Source organism: Otolemur garnettii, unplaced genomic scaffold, assembly GCF_000181295.1.
Source record: "Otolemur garnettii isolate 467f Iridium unplaced genomic scaffold, OtoGar3 scaffold00039, whole genome shotgun sequence".
Classification (NCBI taxonomy): domain Eukaryota; kingdom Metazoa; phylum Chordata; class Mammalia; order Primates; family Galagidae; genus Otolemur; species Otolemur garnettii.
In genome coordinates, this window is record NW_003852434.1 from 6,767,359 (window position 1) to 6,788,549 (window position 21,191).

The window sequence follows — 21,191 nt, forward strand, 5'->3', positions numbered from 1 at the left end:
ATGCCGTGGCGTCACAGCTCACAGCAACTTCAAACTCTTGGGCTTAAGCGATTCTCTTGCCTCAGCCTCCCAAGTAGCTAGGACTACAGGCACCCACCACAACACCCAGCTATTTATTTTTGTTGTTGTAGTTGTCATTGTTGTTTGGCAGGCCCAGGCCAGGTTTGAACCCACCATCCCTGGTGCATGTAGCCGGCACCCTAGCTGCTAAGCTACAGGCGCCAAGCCAGGAAGATTTTTTTTAAAAAAGTCTAGGAGTGGGGTGGTGCCTATGGCTCAAAGGAGTAGGGCACCAGCCCCATATGCCGGAGGTGACGGGTTCAAACCCAGCCCTGGCCAAAAACAAGTCTAGGAGTGTATGTACCAAACCACTAACAGTAGTTACCTTATGGGGTTAGGGAAGGAAGTATTGTGTTTTCCTGGTATTTATATGCTTAGATGTTGTTTGAATGTAACAGTTTATAATTATCACAACATACCTTAATTAACCAAAGAAATAAGCAATTGTCTGAGTATTGTAATCATATCTACACATGCAATGTCACTGCAAAGGTTGCAAAATGCAAAATGACATGAAGAGAAGAGTTAAATGTGACCCAGAATTGCCAGGAAGATTTAGTCCAAGTTTGCAGAACTATGAGAAATGAAGAAAACCATGAAAGAAAAAGATGGTAAGTCTTGTGAAATATCTTACTGAAATATCTTACATAAACCACAGTGAAAAACCACTCAGCAATGCTTTAAAACCAATGCAGAAGTAGGGATGGACTAAAGAAGGTGTAGCGCCCCCCTCTCCCCCAGGCAAATGTTTTGAGGTGGTAACGTATCCTCCAACTTGATTTGGTCATTATACAGTATAGACTTGTATCAAAATGTCACATGTACCCACCAAATATATAGGACTATTATATATCAATAAGAAAAAAAAACTTTAAAGGTACAGGAGGAGAAAGATCAACACATAATCTATAAAAATGTCTCTTGCTTAACAGAAAGCAGACATTTTTAGTAAGTAGTACAATATATAGCCTGAATGGTAAAATCACATTATGGAAGACAGTAGCCTTATTCACAAATGTTCATGTAATAGCAATTACAACCAAAAAATGTTAACAATATGAATGTCTAATAGTTGCAGAATGCCAGAGTTAAGTAGGCTGGGACTCTCTGATAACAGACATCTATTAAAATGTGTCTATACAGTTCAAAATAACATGAATAAAAAGCATATACAATAGAGTGATAAAACAGTTTGGAAATTTATATACAAAAGTTCACAACTACGTAAAAACTGGTAAATCTAAGCACAGAGAAAAAACTGGAAGGAAATACAGTATTTCTAAAATTTTTATTAGTAATATTATTTTAATAGTGTGTGTGGAAGAAAATCCTCATTCATGTTTTTAAAAAAATAGTCTGTAGGCCAGGCATGGTGACTCATGCTTGTAATCCCAACACTTTAGAGACTGAGGAGGGAAGATCACTTCAGGCCAGCAGTCCAACACCAGTCTGGGCAACAGAGCAAGACCCTGCCTCTATAAAAAACTTAAAAAGTCTGTAAAACCAGTGGTAAAAATGGTACAAATTATGTATTAAGAATTAAGTTTATAAGACAATAATACTAAAAAGTTATGTGTTACTTGCTTCACACTAACAGAATTACAAATCTATTTATGTATTTTGATCTGAAATCCTAAAAAATTATTAAGGAAAATCTGGTCCCCAGACAACCTACATTGGGGTCAACAGCAGCACTTAGAAAAAATGCAGTTTTATGCTTTGACCAGACCAATGGTTATCAATCCAGAACTGTTTTAGATTTTCCAGGGTAGTCAGATATTAAAACTGGGGAACTACACTAGAAATTCCAGTATTCCAGGATTCATATTTTGTCATCCAGAATGTCTCTACATCTGCAAGATACAAAAATTTTGTCAGACTATGTGTCTTCATTTTGTTGATGAATATTGCTGTTGCTGGGCACTGTGGCTCACACCTGTAACCCTCTGGGAGGCCAAGGCGGGCAGATTGCTTGAGTTCAGGAGTTTGAGACAAGCACAAGCTAGCTAGAGCTAGACCCCATTTCTAAAAAATAGCCAGGCGTTGTGGTGGGTGGCCATAGTCCCAGCTACTGGGGAGGTTGAGACAAGAGAATGGCTTGAGCCCAAGAGTTTGAGGTTGCTGTGAGCTATGATGTCATGGTGCTCAACCCCAGGGTGACTGAGTAAGACTTTGTCTCCAAAAAAAAAGAAAAGAAAAGAGAATATTGCTGTCATAATATGAAAATACTACCTAAAATTTTTTTAAAAAGAGAAAATGGACCAACAAATGGGAGTTAGTGCTAACAGTCTTAACGTATAAAATGCAGTGAAATAATATATTTAACATCTAAAAAGTAATTCACTTACGTTCTGAGGATGGAAGAATGAGGCAACTTAAGAATCTTTCTTACATAATCATACACTTTGCTACTGCACAAGTAGAGTGTACATGCAAATTGTTTCATTTCGGTAGAGTATTCATCTGTTTCTCTCCAATTATACAACTCCCACTTAAAATCTGTTAAAATAAATGTATTTATTCTTTGTGATAAAAATGGTAATAGTAACAGTTTCAAGTACAGATCATAGCATTTGGATATAAAATGCACTGGGCATCAAAATTCAAATATAAACAAAGTAACATTTTAACTGTGTTTGTTCCAAGGTTATAGCTCCTTGAGCAATTTATGCTATTTATCTTAAATCATTTCACAAACTTGAGAGAAGAAAATAATTTCCTGTTTTACTATTCATTAGCAGCCTGAGTAGAGATTTTTTAGAGGAACAGGGAAGAAAATGAAATAACTATATAAAATTAAGTATCTGGATGATGAGGACATCTATTAGTTTGATTTTGTTCCCTGGTTACTATTTATCAAGGGTGAAAATTAGGAGAAACATTTCTAGGGATTGGGTCCTACACGTATTCAAATTGACACATATCCACCATTGACAGAAAAAAAAAATCCATTGTTCCTGGTAGAGACTCCTATTTGTTACCTCTATTCTCCCCTTAAAGAAACACAAAATATTCTCCTCCTTCAGAGAGATACCTACTTGTTTATAGAAAAAGGACATTCCTCTCTTTGACCAAAATGTAAGGCCATATCTCTGCTGCCTTCGTCAAAGAGTAAATCAGCAGGCCAGGCTCAGTGGCACATGCCTGTAATCCCAGCACTCTTGTGGAGGCCAAGGCAAGTGGATTGCCTGAGCTCAGGAGTTCAAGACCAGCCTGGGCAAGAGTGAGACCCTGTGTCTAAAAATAGCCAGGCACTGTGGCCAGTATGTATAGTCCCTGCTACTTGGAAGGCCGAAGCAAGAGGATCACTTGAGCCCAAGAGTTTGAGGTTGTTGTGAGCTATGATGCCACAGCACTCTACCAAGGGTAACAAAGTGAGACTCTTGTCTCAAAAAAATGGCCAGGCAAGATGACTCACGCCTGTAATCCCAGCCCTTGGGAAGCCGAGGTGGGTGGATTACCTGAGCTCACCAGCCTGAGAAAGAGTGAGATCCCATCTCTAAAAATAGTCGGGTATCATGATGGGCACCTGTAGTCCCAGCTACTTGGGAGGCTCAGGCAAGAGAATCGTTTAAGCCTAAGAGTTAGTTACAGGTTGTTGTGAGCTGTGACACCTTGGCACTCTACCAAGAGTGACGTAGTAAGACTCTGTCTAAAAAAAAAAAAAAAAGAATAAATCAGCAGTTGTTATTTTGTCCCTCCTGAAATATTCAGTTCTTACAGAGGACTACGTGGCTTGTCCACAGGTTTATATTCTACTCTATAGCATTTTTAAAAAAAATTTGGAGATAATATTTCCAAGTTGAAAGAAATTTTGCAAATTATCTAGTGCAACTCCACTGTAAAAAGACTTTGGTAATAAATTATGTAGGAATCAGAAGTGTTTACCAGTATCCATGGACAAGAACATTTATAAAAAGTAAAAAGTACAGAACACTGTATGATCTCATCTCTGGTTAGTGGGATTATGCATTATTTTTCTCATTTAAATATTTCTTTGCTTTTCTTATAATAAAAATATTACTTTTATAATTGGAAAGCCATAAAATATAAAAGAATCCTGGCAATTACTTTTCATTCTTCTTGCTTACACTGTGGAGAATTTCCACTTTCCGGTGGAAAGCATGTTTTCATAGGCAACAGCAAATATTTAAAGGTATTTCAGAAAAATGGATATTTTGTAAATATTACAGGTTACTAGGGGAAATACCTGAAAACTGAGCTCGTAGCAGATACTCTGTTTCCTCAGAAAGTAGTTTCTCTTCTACAAGTGTATCAATTAATCGTAAGCCCTTTCTCTTCTTGATCATCCTGTAGTTTTTTACAGGGGGAAGTCTTTTTTTGGACATTTGTAACAGCTGTTGCACCTCAGCCAGTTTCTCTCCATCTATTGTCAAAGGTCTCTTTAAACTATAGTTATGGTCCTCAGTGGCAACCTCTTCAGAATTATTGGGAAGTGGTTGTTTTAGGATTTTTTGTCTTGCTTTACCTTTAAGGTGTACACCTGGAGGAACCTATGACAGAAATATAAGTTTATTTTAGAAATCATCACGTTAGATTACGTGTAAAAATACTACTAAATACAAATACTACACTCACCTGGTTGCTATGGAGAGTTAGGTACAAAAGAAAAGGTTATAATCTATGAATTTTTAAAAATGTATAGCTATAGGACCATGTAAACAAGGTGTTTTTAAAAATCTATATAAAAATATTAATGTGATGTTGAAAGTTTCTGAAATGATTAAAGTAATAGAGAAAGGTGTTAATAATTTGAGAAGTCTTCACAGAAGTGAATTTGGTGTCAAATTCAAACTCTGAAGTTCCAAGAGCTGCCTGTTAATTGATTTGTGCAGAAAACAGTGTATGAGAGTTGTGAGTTAAGGGGTAAAGGATAAAATAAAAATAATTATAAGAATGTCACACAAATACTTACTCCACCTACTTACAGAAATCTATTTTTCGTATACCTCTTTGTATATCAATGCTAATAAATAGGTATATTTTTGGTCAAGATCAATAACAGTATCAGTAGGAGCCAAAAACAGTAGATAATTTAAAAGTATTATGACAGCTGTCTCATACTTAAGAAAAAACCTGAATTCTAAGGCAGTTTATATCTACTAACTAATTTTCGATTAATTAGTATCTCTACATATGTCTAGACAAATGATTTGCATTTATACATTTTTTTAAAAAGCTCTAGAGAAGATGCTAACATATAAAGATTTTTTAAAAAACTAATTTTCAAAGCATTTACAATCTATTATTGCATTTAATACTGGGGATTTTCCCTCTGCAGATTTTAGCTATAATGTGAACTAACTTGATTTTTAAAGGCTCTATAATTTAGTTCTGTTTACAACTACATTAAGTACCTTGTATAGAGAAACAGAAGGGACAGCTCCTTTTTTCAGCTTTCTTCTTATGCCATATGACTCAAAGTCACTTTCTTGAAAATGTTTGGAACACAGCATAGCACCTGGACCTGGAATCCAAATCTTTTTGCTTCTGGGGTCCACACGATTAACAGCCCTGATCCATTTTGAGCGCTGTATGGTATCAGTTGGAAATCTATAGCAATCATATTAAAGGTCCATTAACATGAAAATATTATAGTAACACTGCAGTAGCACTATATAAACTCATCATTTAATTGCCTTACAAAAAGCCCAGTCAATTAAAAGTTTGATTTGATTTCATTTTTCAAACCTCTTGATTTTTGACTCCAAAAGTTCAATACCTAAGTGATTTTATCTATTTCAATTTGTATGAGGGCAAGTCTCATATACTAATTACATCCTACTACATTTTGCCTTCACTCCCTACACTCAACAGAATCCACTTAATTTTAAAGGATTCAAGAACATATGCATCTTTTCCTTTCCTGTGGCAATTTAAAACTATGTCCATAAATTCTTGAAATATTCCTTTCCAGGAATGGCATCTAACTTCCTCCACCTACTCAACCTTTAATATGGGCTGGAGCAATTTGCTAAGGAATGGAAAAAGCAGAGGTAAGAGTGGCTGACCACAGAGTGGATCATAAAAGGCACTGAGGTTTCTTCCTCACTCAGGGGAAGTTATCTGCTAGTTTAAATGCAGTCCTGTGGAGAGGTCCAGTTGGAGAGGAACTGAAGCCCTCAGTCAAAGGCCACTTGAGTTAGATTCTTCAGATGGCTGTAACCTTAGGCAATATCCTGTAACATCCAGCTAATCCACTGCTCAATTCCTGACCCTTGGCAATGTGTGAGATGATAATTCCATTGAATTTTGGAGTAATTTGTTAGGTCGTAGAATTATACTCAATTTTCCTGTTTGTTCTTTATTTAAGTCACCTTTTCCTAGCCTCAATTACAAAAATTAACTTGCATTTCTCTTTTTCAATCTCAGCCAAATTATATTTACAAACTTGTGAAATTTTTTTTTTTTTTGAGACAGAGCCTCAAGCTGTCCCCTTGGGTGGAGTGTTGTGGCATTACAGCTCATAGCAACCTCCAACTCTTGGGCTCAAGCGAGTCTCCTGCCTCAGCCTCCCAAGTAGCTGGGACCACAGGCGCCCCGCCACAAAGCCCGGCTATTTTTTGGTTGCAGCCGTCATTGCTGCTTTGGTGGGCCCGGGTTGGATTCGAACCCGCCACCTTAGGTGTATGTGGCTGGCGCCTTAGCCACTTGAGCCACAGGCACCGAGCCAAACTTGTGAAATTAACATAATGAAAATCACAAAACTACTCTTTCTGTACCCTCCTTTTTGACTTATCTTGGAGACAAATTTATAGAGAGCTGTGAGCCTTTTGTACATTCTAATTTAGGCTTTATAAAGCCCATAGTAGTTAGGAACTGAGATTGGTGAAAATTTATTTTCCTCAGCTAATTATCAGAGAAATAATATAGCAGCATGAGGAAACATAATTCTGATATACTCTCTTACTCACTTTGAGAAAGAACATTGAACGGAAAAACTTACATTAAGCCTCAATGACCTTTCACCGGCTATGTGGTGTCAGATACATCTCTTAATTTTTTTTTTTTTTGAGACAGAGTCTCAAGCTGTCACCCTGGGTAGAGTGCCATGCCATCATTTTTTAGATAGAGTCTCTGTTGCCCAAGGCTAGAGTGTTGTGGCATCAGAAGCTCACAGCAACTTCAAACTCTTGAGTACAAGCAATCTTCTTGCCTCAGCTTCCCAGGTAGCTGGAACTACAGATGCCTGGCTAATTTTTCTATTTTTAGTAGAGATGGGGTCTTGCTCTTGCTCAGGCTGGTCTTGAACTTCTGGATTCAAGCAATCCGAGTGCTAGAATTAGAGGTGTGAGCCACCACACCACCCCTGTGAAGGAGCTCAGAATCTTTGAGCTCCTTCACAGGGCTTGTAGTACCAGTGCATAAGGCTATAAATGCATTCGAAAGCACTTTGCAAGCTGTAAAGTATTATCCAAAGTTTGTTCTTTCCTAGAAAGAACTAATGCCATTTCTGGGATTTTCATTTTATTGTACCAGAAAGAAGATGCTATTTGATCAAGAGAGAATAAAATTGTTTCCAGTGAAGGTGAGGCAAACCTCTTTTCATAATTAACGGCACATGTTTTCGAAGGGGTTTTCCCACATACTTGGTGTAGTCTCTAACTATGCAAGGAACCATCAAAGTTGACTGGCTTACCAAGTTATATTACTACCCTGATCCTCTGCGGCAAAGCTTCCCAACTGGTATGTCTGGTGAGTATAGCTATTGATTTTTTTTTTTTGAGACAGAGTCACTTTGTTGCCCTGGGTAGCGTGCCGTGGTGTCATAGCTCACCATGACCTCAAATCTTGGGCTCAAGTGATCCTCTTTCCTCAGCCTCCCAAGTAGCTGGGATTATAGATGCCTGCCACAATACCTGGCTATTTTTAGAGATTGGGTCTTGCTCTAGCTCAGGCTGGTCTCATAACCATGAGCTCAGGCAATCTGCCCACTTTGGCTTCCCAGAGTGCTGGGATTACAGGCGTGAGCTACTGTACCAGGCCACAGCTATTGATCTTAGGTCATGGGTAGCTTAGGACATTTGGAGCCCTTAAGTACTATAATTATGTCAAGCCAACTCCAAACAGCACTGTCATTGTCACTTTCCTCCAAAGTATTAAATAAATATGCCTATGTGTAAAATGCCATGAAAAAGGTTGGGAAATAAGGTAGTCTAACTACCATGACTAGTTTGAGTTCTGGATAAAATTAACTTGGAAATAATAATTAATATCACTTTTAAAGCATTTATATTGTGCTATATATGTATATTTTAAAGACTTAAGATTTTAGTCTTACAAAAACTATCAGGCAGGTTTTTATTGGCTTACAGAAGATGAAACCATGACCAGAGCCAAGGACAGGCACATGTAAATTATTAGTTGAAGCTGGAATTCATGTCTTCCTAGTCTAAAGCTACATGGATCACAAAAAAATCCCAAACCAATTTGAGACCACGTACACAATAATAAATTAGTTTACACTGTAATAGAATCCTTTCTTTTTCCTCCTGTTGATCATGCCATTATAGTACTGGTGTAAATTTTTCTTTAATTCCCTGTACATCAGATATTTTCCAGAAAAGTGGCTAACAAAGCCCTTCTACAGCGCTTACCTCTGGGAAGGGAGAGAAAAAACTGAGGAATGAGGCTTTAATTATGTCTTTAACTTAATTCTGTGTTAAAGAAAACAAAAATCTGAAACAAAGCAAAATGTTAACATCTACTTAATGCTAGTGATGGACACACAGGGTTTTATATTATTTTCTGCCTATTAGAATGTTTGAAATATTGCATATTGCAAGGGTTTTGCCTGCATTGTTGAAAAAGTTTTAAACTTTTATTTTTTCTCTTTTAAAGAGACAGAGTCTTACTTTAGTGCCCTGGGTAGAGTGCTGTGGCCTCACAGCTCACAGCAACCTCCAGCTCCTGGGCTTAGGCGATTCTCTTGCCTCAGCCTCCCAAGTAGCTGGGACTATAGGTGCCTGCCACAACACCTGGCTATTTTTTTGTTGCCATTTGGCCAGGGCTGGGTTTGAACCCGCTACCCTTGGTATATGGGGCCGGTGCCCTACTCATTGAGCCATAGGTGCCACCCGAAAAAGTGTTAAACTTTTAAACTTTTTCAACAATGCAGGCAAAACCCATCTAATTATATTTCTTTGGTTGGGAAAAAAATTAAGACTCTACCAACACAGTCTTTACTTACACCAACAATAAGAAGATGAATTAAAGGGTCACTTTAATATACATATATATATATATATATATTTTGCAGTTTTTGGCTGGGGCTGGGTTTGAAACTGCCACCTCTAGCATATAGGACCGGTGCCCTACTCCTTTGAGCCACAGGCTCTGCCAGGGTCATTTTAATTTTTAAGTTGCCAGTCCAATGTCACAATTAGCCATGTGTGTTTTTGACAGAGCCCCAATGTTGCTGCAACACCAGTCTGAGTCATTTTGATTCATGTTTTTTCACCTTAGCCCCTTGCCTGTATGCTTGCAACTTCTTTCACAACTTTGGTGATGGTGCTAGGTGATACTGGGGGAAGTTCCAGAGCAGATAAGGGACCACTTGCAGACAGGGACCACTCAGAGCAAATGAAAAACAGAGATAGAAATAACTACTTGGACCTTACTGACTGATAAAGCACTAAAAAATATTAATTAAATTGGAGGCTTAAAAGAGGTGAAAAGGTAGTATAGAGGAACGAGGGATTGCTTACAGATCAGTTGGAGATGGCTAGAGGATAGATAACAAGGGGACTTATACTCTAATAAGCTATAGATCCAATACACCCTTTAAGTCAGTGGAAGTGCACTAACTTCCCAGAGTGCATCTACTGAGACTTAAACCTTAGAATTTATAAGTTTTTGCCCATCTTTTGTTTTGTTTTACAATGTATATTAGTATAATACTTCATATGCGTAATTTAATAATCACTATACATATATCAGGGCATGTATTTGAGCTGTTTTATGGTAGGAGCTCCATGATCAACAAGTTTGGAGCTGCTTCAGGAAATGGCAAGTTGACCATTCCCATATTGACCTTCCTATCTTGTCTTTTTGCTGAGCCCTTACTACAGATTCATATTACCTTGCTGCCAGGACTAACACAATAGTATTTTAACTCTTTTTCTTGTCTTTATGCTCTCGTTACAACTTCCTAGGTGTCAGGATGGCAAAGATGACTCATTCCTACTCATGATATGTTCATTCAGCACACATGTACAATGATCAAATACGAACAGAGGGAATGTAATTCAGGTAAGAGGGCACATGAGGAAAGGCTTTATACAGAGGAGCCTGCATTCTGTCTTTTAGTCATTGAAGAGCCCCAAGGGATTAAAATCTTTCTTTTAAGGACGGAATGTAATAAAATTTGCATTTTAGAAGATCTGGTATGGCTCAGTGCCTATGGCTCAAGTGGCTAAGGCGCCAGCCACATATACCTGAGCTGCTGAGTTCGAATCCAGCCCGGGCCTGCCAAAGAACAATGATGGCTGCAACCAAAAATAGCCAGGTGTTGTGGTGGGTGCCTGTGGTCCCAGCTACTTGGGAGGCTGAGGCAGGAGACTCGCTTGAACCCAGGAGTTGGAGGTTGTGAGCTGTGATGCCATAGCACTCTACCCAGAGCGACAGCTGTGGCTCACACCAGTAATCCTAGCACTCTGGATTGCTCGAGCTCAGGACTTTAAGACCAGCATGAGCAACAGCAAGAAAGCCTGTCTCTACTAAAAATAGAAAAATTAGCCAGGCATTGTGGTGGGTGCCTGTAGTCCTACCTACTCAGGATCTGTTGAGCCCAATAATTTGAGCCTGTTATGAGCTTTGCTGTCATAGCACTCAACCCCAGGGTGACCAAGTGAGACTATCTCAAAAAAAAAAAAAAAAAAATCTGGAAAATGGAAACAAGGGGGAGAAAAAACCATAGCAGACTATCTAGATGAGGAGATTCTCAAGGAGCAGTAGTAACACCATTAAAAATTAAAAACGGGAAGAAAGAATCCAGTGTATTTGATTCTAATATGAAGTCAATGTATGACCTAATACATGGTGGGGGGTAGGGGAATGAGAGAGCAGGTTAAGGATAGAGGAGGTTGGGGGTGGGGGTCAAAGTGTATGGCACACCTCTTGGGGGCAGGACAGGGTACTTTACCTAACAAATGCAATCAGCATAACCTAATTCTTTGTACTCAAACATTAAAAAAAAAAAAAATTAGGCTAGCAGGGTGGCTCTTGTCTGTAATACTAGCACTCTGGGAGGCCCAGGCCGGTGGACTGCCTGAGGTCACAGGTTTGAGACCAGCCTGAGCAAAAGTGAGACCTTGTCTCTAAAAACAGGCAGGCATTATGGCAGGCACAGGTAGTCCCAGCTACTTGGGAGGCTGAGGCAAGAGAATTGCTGGAGCCCAAGAGTTCGAGGTTGCTGTGAGCTATGATGCCATGGCACTCTATGTAGCGCAACAAAATGAACTCTGTCTTTAAAAAAAAAATTAAAGACAGGTCAAGAGAAGGACCAATCTTGACTAAAACTGTCAAGATTACTGGTGATTCTCTGTCAGTGCTGGCAGCTGACTGGCTACAATAGATGAAAAGCCAATGAGACTTAAGGAAGTAGGTATATGCTCTAGTTTTGAGGAGCCTTATAATAAAGGTAAGGAGACTGGTAGAGCAGGGTGTAAGTACACACAGGCTCAAGAGTTGTATGCAACTGGGTTCCAAACTGGGAGTAATATGAGCATGCTTAGTGGCTTTAGGTAAGTAAACAGTAAGAGCAGTTTAGGGGAAAAGTCCCAAAGGAGACAGGAAAGGATCCAATTGCAACGGAGGTGGAGGAATGAGAGCTATTAAAAAAAAAAAATCTCAGTGAATGACTACAAAAGACCTGCCACACTTGGCCCAAACCTCCTCATCTGGCATCTAAATTTTTAAAGTATTTGTCTTCAAAGTTCTTTTCCACTCCTCTACGCTTTACCTATACTTTCAACCTCTTTACATTTTTCCCGTGTTATTCTTTTTTTTTTTTTTTTGCAGTTTTTGGCCGGGGCTGGGTTTGAATCTACCACGTCCAGCATAATGGGGGCCGGGTTCTACCCCTTTAAGCCACAGGCTGCGCCATCCATTGTTATTCTTAAAGTGCTATTCCCGTTCCTCCACCCAGAAAAGCTCTTTTAGATCCTGCCATAAAAGTGCTCTCTCATAGTTTTACTCAATACATCTCATAAACATCTTAACAGGCTATCTCTTTTTGAAGTCTTTTTTTAATGTGACGATGTTTTTTTCTTTCCGAGACAGGGTCTCACTATGTCACTCAGGCTAGAGAGCAGTGGCACCATCACAGCTCAAGCAGTTCGTTGCTGCCACCACTCCCAGCTAATTTTTTAATTTTTCGTATAGAGGGGTCTTACTGTGCTACCCAGACTGTTTTAGAATTCCTGGCCTCAGGTGATCCACCCGCTTCAGCCTCCCAAAAGTGCTAGGATTACAGGCAACATGAACGACCACGTCCAGCCTGCTTCTCATAAGACTTAAGAGTGGATTTGAATGTCCTATCCTAATGTGGACCACAGATGTTAGTTCAAATAAGACTACTCTGAAATTCTGCCCACCCTGAGCCAAACGAAATCTTGCCATAATCGAATTCAATCTAAATCAGAACTGGGCCAATAATACTTGCAATGGCAAGCAGTACAGGGAGAAACGGATCTGTATTCATGCCACGCATTCTAATGGACACTCACGCCTTCAACAGTTCTAGTAAAGACCATCATAAGAAAGCAAGGCTCCTTTCCAGTAACTCAAGTTAAAAGCCATTAGGCATTAGCACTCGGGGAGGACGAGGCAAAAGCACCAGTTGAGGCCAGGAGTTCTACACCAGCCTGAGCAAACGCAAGACCCTGTTTCTACAAAAAAAATATTAAAATTAGCCGGGCTTTGTGACCGGTGCCTGTAGTCCCAGCGATTGGAGGCTGAGGCAGGAGGATCGCTTGAATCCAGGAGCGAGGTTGCAGTGAGTTGTGATGAGGCCACTGCCCTCTAGCCTGGGCAACGGAGCGAGACTGTGTCCAAATTTAATAGGCCAGTTACAGCAGGTAGCGAGAAACATCCAGCCGCTCCAGGGTAATGAGGGTAATACTGAGCAGGAGGAAAACCTCCACTCTCAAAAAGCTCCCCGATTCTGCTCCCACGCCCCCACGCTATGTACGTCACGTCGCGGCGCGACGCACTCCCCGCCCCGCCCCGCTCCGCTCCGCCCCGGCCTACAGCCGGCCAGGCCCTGCGGGGAATTTGACGGCTCCGAGGCAATTCTCACACGCACTGGTGGAAGGAGAGGCCGCGCTCCCGGCTCAGCACGGTGTCCCGGGTAGTGCAGCCCACTGCAGAGCAACTTCTGGTCATCTTCTTACGTGATGCTCCACCTTCGGGCATCCCGCGACGGTATGAATCACGGTCAGTTTAGCTCCGCCCGTTGACTCACCAGCGACGACCTTTATCTGTCAGGAAAGGCGGGCTTTAGAGGCGCGAGACTCCCACCCTTCCATTCGGTAGGCTCTGGGCTTGGCGCCGTAGCCAATCACGGGCCACGTTGTGTCACAGCAGCCAATTGGAAAGGCTGAGGCAGTAAGACGCGCACTTGACCTCTCCTCCCTCCCTATTGGAGGATGGATGATGGGTTTTGCTAAGACCGTCTTATTTTCCTTCTGTTTTCACCTGTTCTGGTTTAATCCGGCTCCATCGGGCTTCTTGTGGGGGCTGTGCGGAGCAAAGAGGCAGGACTGGAATTGAGAAAAGACCAGAAGAATGCCGACTGGCCCCCGGGTGCGATCTCTGAAGGTGGAGGATATCCTGAAGGAAGGGATAAGAGCTCTGGACAAAATGTGCTTTAGAAACGTTGACGATTAAGTCGAGCCAAAAATAAGTGATTTACTGAAATGGGTTTTTATCTTGAATTTTATCTTGTAGCTTTCTGCTGCGGAGGTAATATTGGAGCACTTGACCTGGCTAGTCATAGGTGTAAGATTCATTCTAGAGAAGCGTACGAGAGCAGTATATGCCGACTTCTAATTCAGCGAACCGTTTTCTGAAACACATTTTGACACTGTGAGAGAATTAAGAAGGAAATCAGGTAAGTTCCCTGGGAAATTCACGGGCTCGCGGGAATTCGTGAATTGTAGTATTAGGTACAGGAGAGAAGGGGCAATGACGATTGTTAGAAATAGGGCTTTATGGATAGTTTTCGGGAGTGAGAAACGCTTGGAACAATGTTTTAGTTAAACTCTTTATGCTTAAGGTAAGAGATTACAGTTTTCTTAGAAGAAAACGAGCCAACGTAGGACATAGTTTTTTTTTCCTTAATCTTTGAGAAGATCCTTAGTATATTGTCTGTTTTCTCTCCTGCACAATGTTAGAGGAGTTTTTTATAGAAAACCGAAATGTCCGTCTCCAGGCTTAACATGAAAAGAAGAAACCAAAGAAGTATTTAAAGCTTTCATTTCTTTGTGTAGCTCACAAAAATGATTCCAAATTTTGAGGCCTAACATGATTGCTGCTTTTTCCCCTTTGTGTTTATTTTGTCCAGATTCCATAGAGAAAGATTCATAACAAAGTATATATAAAATGTTTCCATCATAAAATGTTTATATCTTATCCTAAATTAACAGGCTTTTGTTTATGTTTTCTTTAAAGTCATATGGCATAAGCATGAACTTTGGAAAAACTGGTCGGTGGGGATGTGTGAGAGAGATGCTTATTTGGCTGAAAGACCCTGGGACGTGGGTTTAAATACTGTTAGTTGGTTGAAGTGTTAGAGTTTTTGTCTTAGTACTCAGCCACTTAGGACCTGTATGAGGCTAAACAGACTTAACACTATTTTTTTCCACATTTAAGGAAAAACTTGGTTGCCTTATTTTTTGTAATAGTTTTATTTCGATTTTTTTTTTTTCCCAGAGACAAGTTCTTTCCTTGTCACCCTTATCATAGCTCGCTGCAACTTTAAACTCCTGGCCTTTAGAAGCGATTCTCCTGCCTCAGCCTCCTGTGTAGTTGGGACTACAGGTGAGTGCCACTGTGTCCCACTCAGGTTTTAATTAATTTTTTTTAAGAAACCAGGACTCACTATGTTACCCAGGCTGGTCTGGAAATCATGGCCTCAAGTGATCCTCCTACCTTAGCCTCCCCAAATGTTGAGATTATAGGTGTGAGCCACCACACTGCCCCCTCTCTCCCCCCAAATAGTTTAAAGTATACAGTTCAATGGTTTTTAGTATATGCAGAGTCATGCAACCATCAACACAATTAAGAATATTTTCATCACTCCAAGAAGAAACCCTAATTCTCATTAGTGGTCCTCTATACCAGCGTCTCCTAGGAATCACTAATTTACTTTCTGTGGATTCTCCTGTTTTGCACACTTAATGTAAGTGTAATCATAAATGACTGTATGGTCTCTGTGACAGGCTTCTTTAACTTAGAATGTTTTCAGCGCCATCCATGTTGGAGCATGTATCAATATTTTATTGCTGAATCATATTCCATTGTATGGATATACCAACTTTTATTTATCCATTTATCAATCAGTGGACATTTGGGTTCTTTTCAATTTTCTTAGCTATTACAAATAATGCTGCTATGAACATGAGTGTACAAGTGTGTGGACTTGCATTTTCATTTCTCTTGATAATATACCTAGTAGTAGAATTGCTGGGTCATATGATTACTATGTTTAACTTCTTGAGGAAGTGCCAGACTGTTCCTACTAGAAGTGGATGAGGCCCCCAATGTCTCCACATTTTCAAAGGTGTGAAGTGGTACCTCATTTTGGTGTTTGCTTTTTTTTTTTTTTAAGACAGTCTCACTGTGTCACCCTTGGTATAATGCCATGGTGTCATAGCTCACAGCAACCTCAAACTCTTGGGCTCAAGTGATCCTCTTGCCTCAGCCTCCTGAGTAGCTAGGACTACAGGTGCCCACAACAACGCATGGCTATTTTTAGAGATGGGGTCTTGCTCTTGTCCAGGCAGGTCTTGAACTCATGAGTTCAGGTACTCCACACGCCTCAGTTTCCCAGACTGCTAGGATTATAGGCGTAAGCCACTGCGCCTGGCCTGCTTTTTCTTAAGGACTCAAAAGTTTGCAGGTATAGGCACTCTTTGCCATTTTCTTACAATATGAGTTGAAAGTATTGCTACTAGTTCAACATCTGAAGTAAGGGCTGTTTTCTCTCCTGCTTAATTGGCTTCCAACTACTGTGGCTCTCCTAAAGATTAAACAGAGATTCTTATATTATTCTGATTACATTCTTATAATGATTAATTGCAAATGAGTTGCTGGAAACTGCTTTATCAGAACAGACTTAAATGAAACAACTATCTTCCTTTACAGAAGCCACGCAAAGAGTCACTGCTATAGATATTCTTAGTGTACTTCTGGAGAGGGAAATAAATAATCCTTTGTACATGGAAATAACTGTTTTTAGTTGTATTTGTATATCTTTACATCTGTTTGTAACTTTTATATGCTTTTTAGTTGTTGCTGCGGTTTACTGTCTTTTACTAGTGACACTAGTAAAGGTTCTCAATTTGATCATTTTGTTATATCTTTAACTTCTAGTAACTTCATATCCAGTGATTAAACATTTTCACTGTTGTTCATATAATGAACCGTTGTGATTACTGAATACTTAAATGAGGATATGTAAGCTGTGTTAAAGACAGTGTTAACTTGCACAGGCCATTGACCATCACTCAGAGTAATTTAAAAGAAAGTATCTCTTTTTAGGAATTATTCTCTCAGAGATGTTGGGAAAAGATACATAGATCTTAGAAGATACTCGAGCCATGCAGGGAAGGTAGTAAGTATATCTTTCTGTTTTAAATGTATTAAGTATTCCTAGAACCATAGCAGTGAATTGGAATTGGAGGATTGTCCACTGGATTTATAAAGGCTTTAGTGAAATCTGATTACCTATTTTAAGGTATATAAGCTCATTAATTAGCTACATGGGAAAGAATAACAGTTAATGGTTACTATGGGCCAGGCATTGTGCTTAAGTTTTTATATATGTAAAAAGAGAGTTGGTTTTTTAAAATAATATTTATTTCTCATAATAACCGTATGAAAGTAGACAAAGAATTTTTACATTCTAAGACTGGTACTTTGCTTGCTGAACACCTACCCTTCTGTCAGATTCTTGGCTAGTTATACTAGAACCTTCTTGTTGTCCTGGTATGACTGACTCCTATTCCCGTTATAGTTTTCTTTTTTATGTTTTTTGAGACAGAATCTCACTATGTCACCCTCAGTAGAGTGCTGTGTTGTCACAGCTCACAGCAACCTCAGACTCCTTAATCGATTCTCTTGCCTCAGCCTCCCAAGTAGCTTGGACCATAGGCTCCTATCACAACACCCGGCTATTTTTTTTTGCAGTTGTCATTGTTGCTTAGCTGGCCCCGGGCCAGGTTGGCACCCACCAGCCTCGGTGTATGTGGCTGGCTCCATAACCACTGTGCTACGGGCGCCAAGACTCCGGTTGTATTTTTCATCTTTTGAGTTCTCTGTCTTCTGCTTCAGAAAGCCTTATGGTATTGAAATTATTGGTGACCAAATTTAAATAAAGACAGTCCTGAATCTTTCAGTTAATTCATGATAAGTTAGTTGTACATTTTACTTTTCTGATATGGATTGTGACCCTTTGTATTAGTTAACCTTAGTAGTTTAAAGCACACACTATCTTACAGTTTCTGTGGGTCAGGAGTCTGGAAATCAGGGCTGGGAATTTGTGGCTTAGATTGTGAGGTTTACAGTCATCTGAAGATTTGACTTGGAGAAGTAGGGCATTATCCTCCAAACTCTCTTCCCTGACAGTCTTTAGTTCTTTGCTGGCTGCTGTCTGAAGATATTAGTTTATTTTGTTTTGTTTTGTTTTTAAGAAAGAATCTCACTTTGCCATCCTGGGTAGAGTGCCTCAAACGCTTGGGTTCAACTCCCAGCTTCCCCAGTAGCTAGGACTACAGGCACCCAGTTAGGTTTAGAGATGGAGTCTTGCTCTTACTCAGGCTGGTCTTGAACTCCTGAACTCAAGAAATCCACCCATCTTGGCCTCTTAGAGTACTAGGATTACAGGCGGGAGCCACCACCCCTAGCCACGTTAGTTCTTTCCCATCTGAATCTCCCCATAGGTTGCCTAAGTGTCTTTAAAACATAGCAACTGGCTTACCCCAGAAAGAATGGTTCAAGAAAAAAGGCCAAGATGTAAGTGTCTTTTAAAAGTTGGCTTGGGAAGGAGATATCATCAATTCTGAGCTACTATTGTTCACAGACACCAATCTTGGTACATTGTAGGAGAGGACTGTATAAGGGTGTGAATACCAGGAGGTAAGGGATTGCTGGGGCCCTCACTTCCCACTTGGAGATTGGCTGCCACACTTTAATTGAATAGTTTTTTGAGCTTTCAGTTTATTGCATGAAAATACTTAATATTGGACTCTGAGGACTCTCATGTAAATTAGAAGTATGAGAACATATGTATTCAAATAAGTGCTCCCTTTTCTAAGGCACATGATTTCCTTCTGACACACACACAACTGATGCTGCATTCTTTGCAGAAAATTTCTTTTTTTTTTTTTTGAGACAGAGCCTCAAGCTGTCCCCCTGGGTAGAGTGCCGTGGCATTACAACTCACAGCAACCTCCAACTCCTGGGCTCAAGCGAGTCTCCTGCCTCCGCCTCCCAAGTAGCTGGGACCACAGGCGCCCACCACAATGCCCGGCTATTTTTTGGTTGCAGCTGTCATTGTTGTTTTGGCGGGTCCGGGCTGGGGATTTGAACCCGCCACCTTAGGTGTACATGGCTGGCGCCTTAGCCCGTTGAGCTATAGGCGCCGAGCCTTTTGCAGAAAATTTCTAGAGAGTTTTTATAAGAAAACTATTCACAGTTAGAATATTCTGCTTTGATCATGTTTTTTTTTCTTGGATCCTTTTCCTCCTCTCCTAATTCCTCCTAGGTATAGGTGCTTAGAGAAGCTAGTTGGAACCAGATTATAGCTAGAAATTGGATATCTCTACCTCTCCTATTTTCCTTGGGCTGGTATTAACTTGGAAAAGTTGAACTTTTCTGTTGAGAATTTTTTGAGGAATATAGTCCAACTACTTATTATAGTTATATATAAATATTTGCCATAGGATGGAATAAAGGTATAGATATGCAGCATCATTGAAACAGCTTGGCCTTTTACCCCAAAGCTAAATTTTCCCCTCCAATATCATGTAGATATATTTTAGTAAATGGTTTCCTTTTTTTCTTTCTGCTATACTCCCCTGCACCCCCATGGGCTTCTGCTCCTATCATGAGCCAAATATAGACCTTGTCAAGTAATCATAATATTCCTAATTGGCAGGATACTAGTAACTGCCTGAGATTTGTTAATCTTTTTAGTTTTCTTTTTTCTTTTTTTAATCATTCATCAATAGTTTTTTGTTTTGTTTTGTTTTGTTTTTTGGAGACAGAGCCTCAAGCTGTCCCCCTGGGTAGAATGCCATGACATTACAGCTCACAGCAACCTCCAACTCCTGGGCTCAAGCGAGTCTCCTGCCTTAGCCTCCCAAGTAGCTGGGACCACAGACACTCGCCACAACGCCCGGCTATTTTTTGGTTGCAGCCGTCACTGTTGTTTGGCAGGTCCGGGCTGGATTTGAACCCACCACTTTAGGTGTATGTGGCTGGCGCCTTAGCCAGTTGAGCTACAGGCGCCGAGCCCATCAATAGTTCTTATTAACAGAAAAATCCCTCCTCTTTTTTCCTTTAAAGTCGTAGTGCTATTTCTGGTAATTGAAAACCTCTTGTCTTGCTCTGGGAGGCTGAGGTGGGTGGATCGCCTCAGCTCATTAGTTTGAGACCAGCCTGAGTTAGGGCAAGACCTCGTCTCTAAAAATAGTTGGGCATTGTGGCTGGTACCAGAAGTCTCTCTCAGCTACTCGGGAGGCTGAGGCAGGGGGATGACTTGAACCTAAGAGGTTGAGGTTGCTATGAGCTAAGACGCCATGGCACTCTACTGAGGGTGACAAAGTGAGACTCTGTCTCAAAAAAGAAAAAGAAAAGAAAACTTCTTGTCTAATAAAAGCTTAACATACAAAGCAAAGCATGACCAGTTTTGAACTATATTATGATAAGGTTTCTTATGTATCAGGCTTGATGGTGAGGAGACACCTCCAAGTTAGAAGATGTTTACCAAGTAGATGTAATGACACACTTACCTGTTCTACATTAGAGAATTGAAATTTACAAAAATATGCATTTGTGTTAAATATTTTTTAAGGTTTCAGCAATGAAAATTGTATGGTTAGAGTTAAAGTTCAAAATAAAAAGAAGGTGTAAATGTCCAATGATTAAACTTTTTCCACTGCTGTTCACATCATGATTTGTTGTGATTAATGTATGTGGATGAGGACATAATGGAAAATCAGGAAGTGTTTACATACAGTATAGTTCCTATACTTTGACTTGCCTGTATGAATGTTTTTCCTTTTAGGAATAAAATTGAGGAGTTTTTGTCTTAGAGAATACCATTTGTCAGATTTATTCGATCAAGAGTTTGAAGATTTCTTTAACAAGGTAAGAGGTTTATAAATTAATTTTGACAAAAACACAGAAAAGGTTAAAATCTGAGCAAGTAATTTACATTTATTTGAGTATAATGTGGATATTATATTCTGAATAATTTTTTTCCTTTTTCCTTCAGCTTTTAAAGGTAGCACAAATACAATTTCAAAAATAATATAATTTCAGATTCATAGATTGAATTCAGGAAAGGCTATTGGAGGAAGAAGTAGATGAGATAGTCATCTTTTCTTTCAGCCACTGAAATTCTTAGAATATGTTACAGGGTTTAAATTTGCTAAACTATTGCATATTCTAAAATGACTCTTAGATACACCAGTAAATGACTATCTTATAACTTAAGCTTTGTTTAGAAGCAGTAGATAAGAAGGTGGTAGAGGGCACAGCACCTGTGGCTCAAGTGGCTAAGGCGCCAGCCACATACACCTAAGGTGGCGGGTTCAAATCCAGTCCAGGCCCGCCAAAACAACAATGATGGCTGCAACCAAAAAATAGCCGGGCACTGTGGC

At 39.9% G+C, this 21,191-nt stretch overlaps 2 protein-coding genes across 22 annotated transcripts in view; one reads left to right on the plus strand and one right to left on the minus strand.

Annotated features, from left to right (window-relative positions):
- The window catches only part of THAP9 (THAP domain containing 9), a 22,338-nt gene extending 8,721 nt beyond the window's left edge, over positions 1 to 13,617 (minus strand). The window contains exons 1-4 of the mRNA XM_003790040.3: positions 13,388 to 13,617; positions 5,439 to 5,634; positions 4,271 to 4,574; positions 2,409 to 2,559 (exon numbers count right to left, since the gene is read on the minus strand). Of these exons, the coding sequence (XP_003790088.3) occupies positions 2,409 to 2,559; positions 4,271 to 4,574; positions 5,439 to 5,634; positions 13,388 to 13,497 (761 nt within the window). The 5' untranslated portion in view covers positions 13,498 to 13,617. The remainder of the gene's footprint in view (positions 1 to 2,408; positions 2,560 to 4,270; positions 4,575 to 5,438; positions 5,635 to 13,387) is intronic.
- A 125-nt stretch (positions 13,618 to 13,742) lies between these two features.
- Positions 13,743 to 21,191, plus strand: part of SEC31A (SEC31 homolog A, COPII coat complex component) — an 89,547-nt gene continuing 82,098 nt past the window's right edge. For 19 of the 21 annotated variants that reach the window (XR_002773461.1, XR_002773462.1, XR_002773463.1 and 16 more), the window contains exons 1-5: positions 13,743 to 13,887; positions 14,032 to 14,194; positions 15,016 to 15,123; positions 16,846 to 16,918; positions 20,594 to 20,676. The gene's annotated coding sequence lies outside the window, so the exon portion shown is untranslated. Of the gene's footprint in view, positions 13,903 to 14,031; positions 14,195 to 15,015; positions 15,124 to 16,845; positions 16,919 to 20,593; positions 20,677 to 21,191 lie in introns of all 21 variants that reach the window. The other 2 variants (XM_023513381.1, XM_023513382.1) reach the window with 2 other exon arrangements.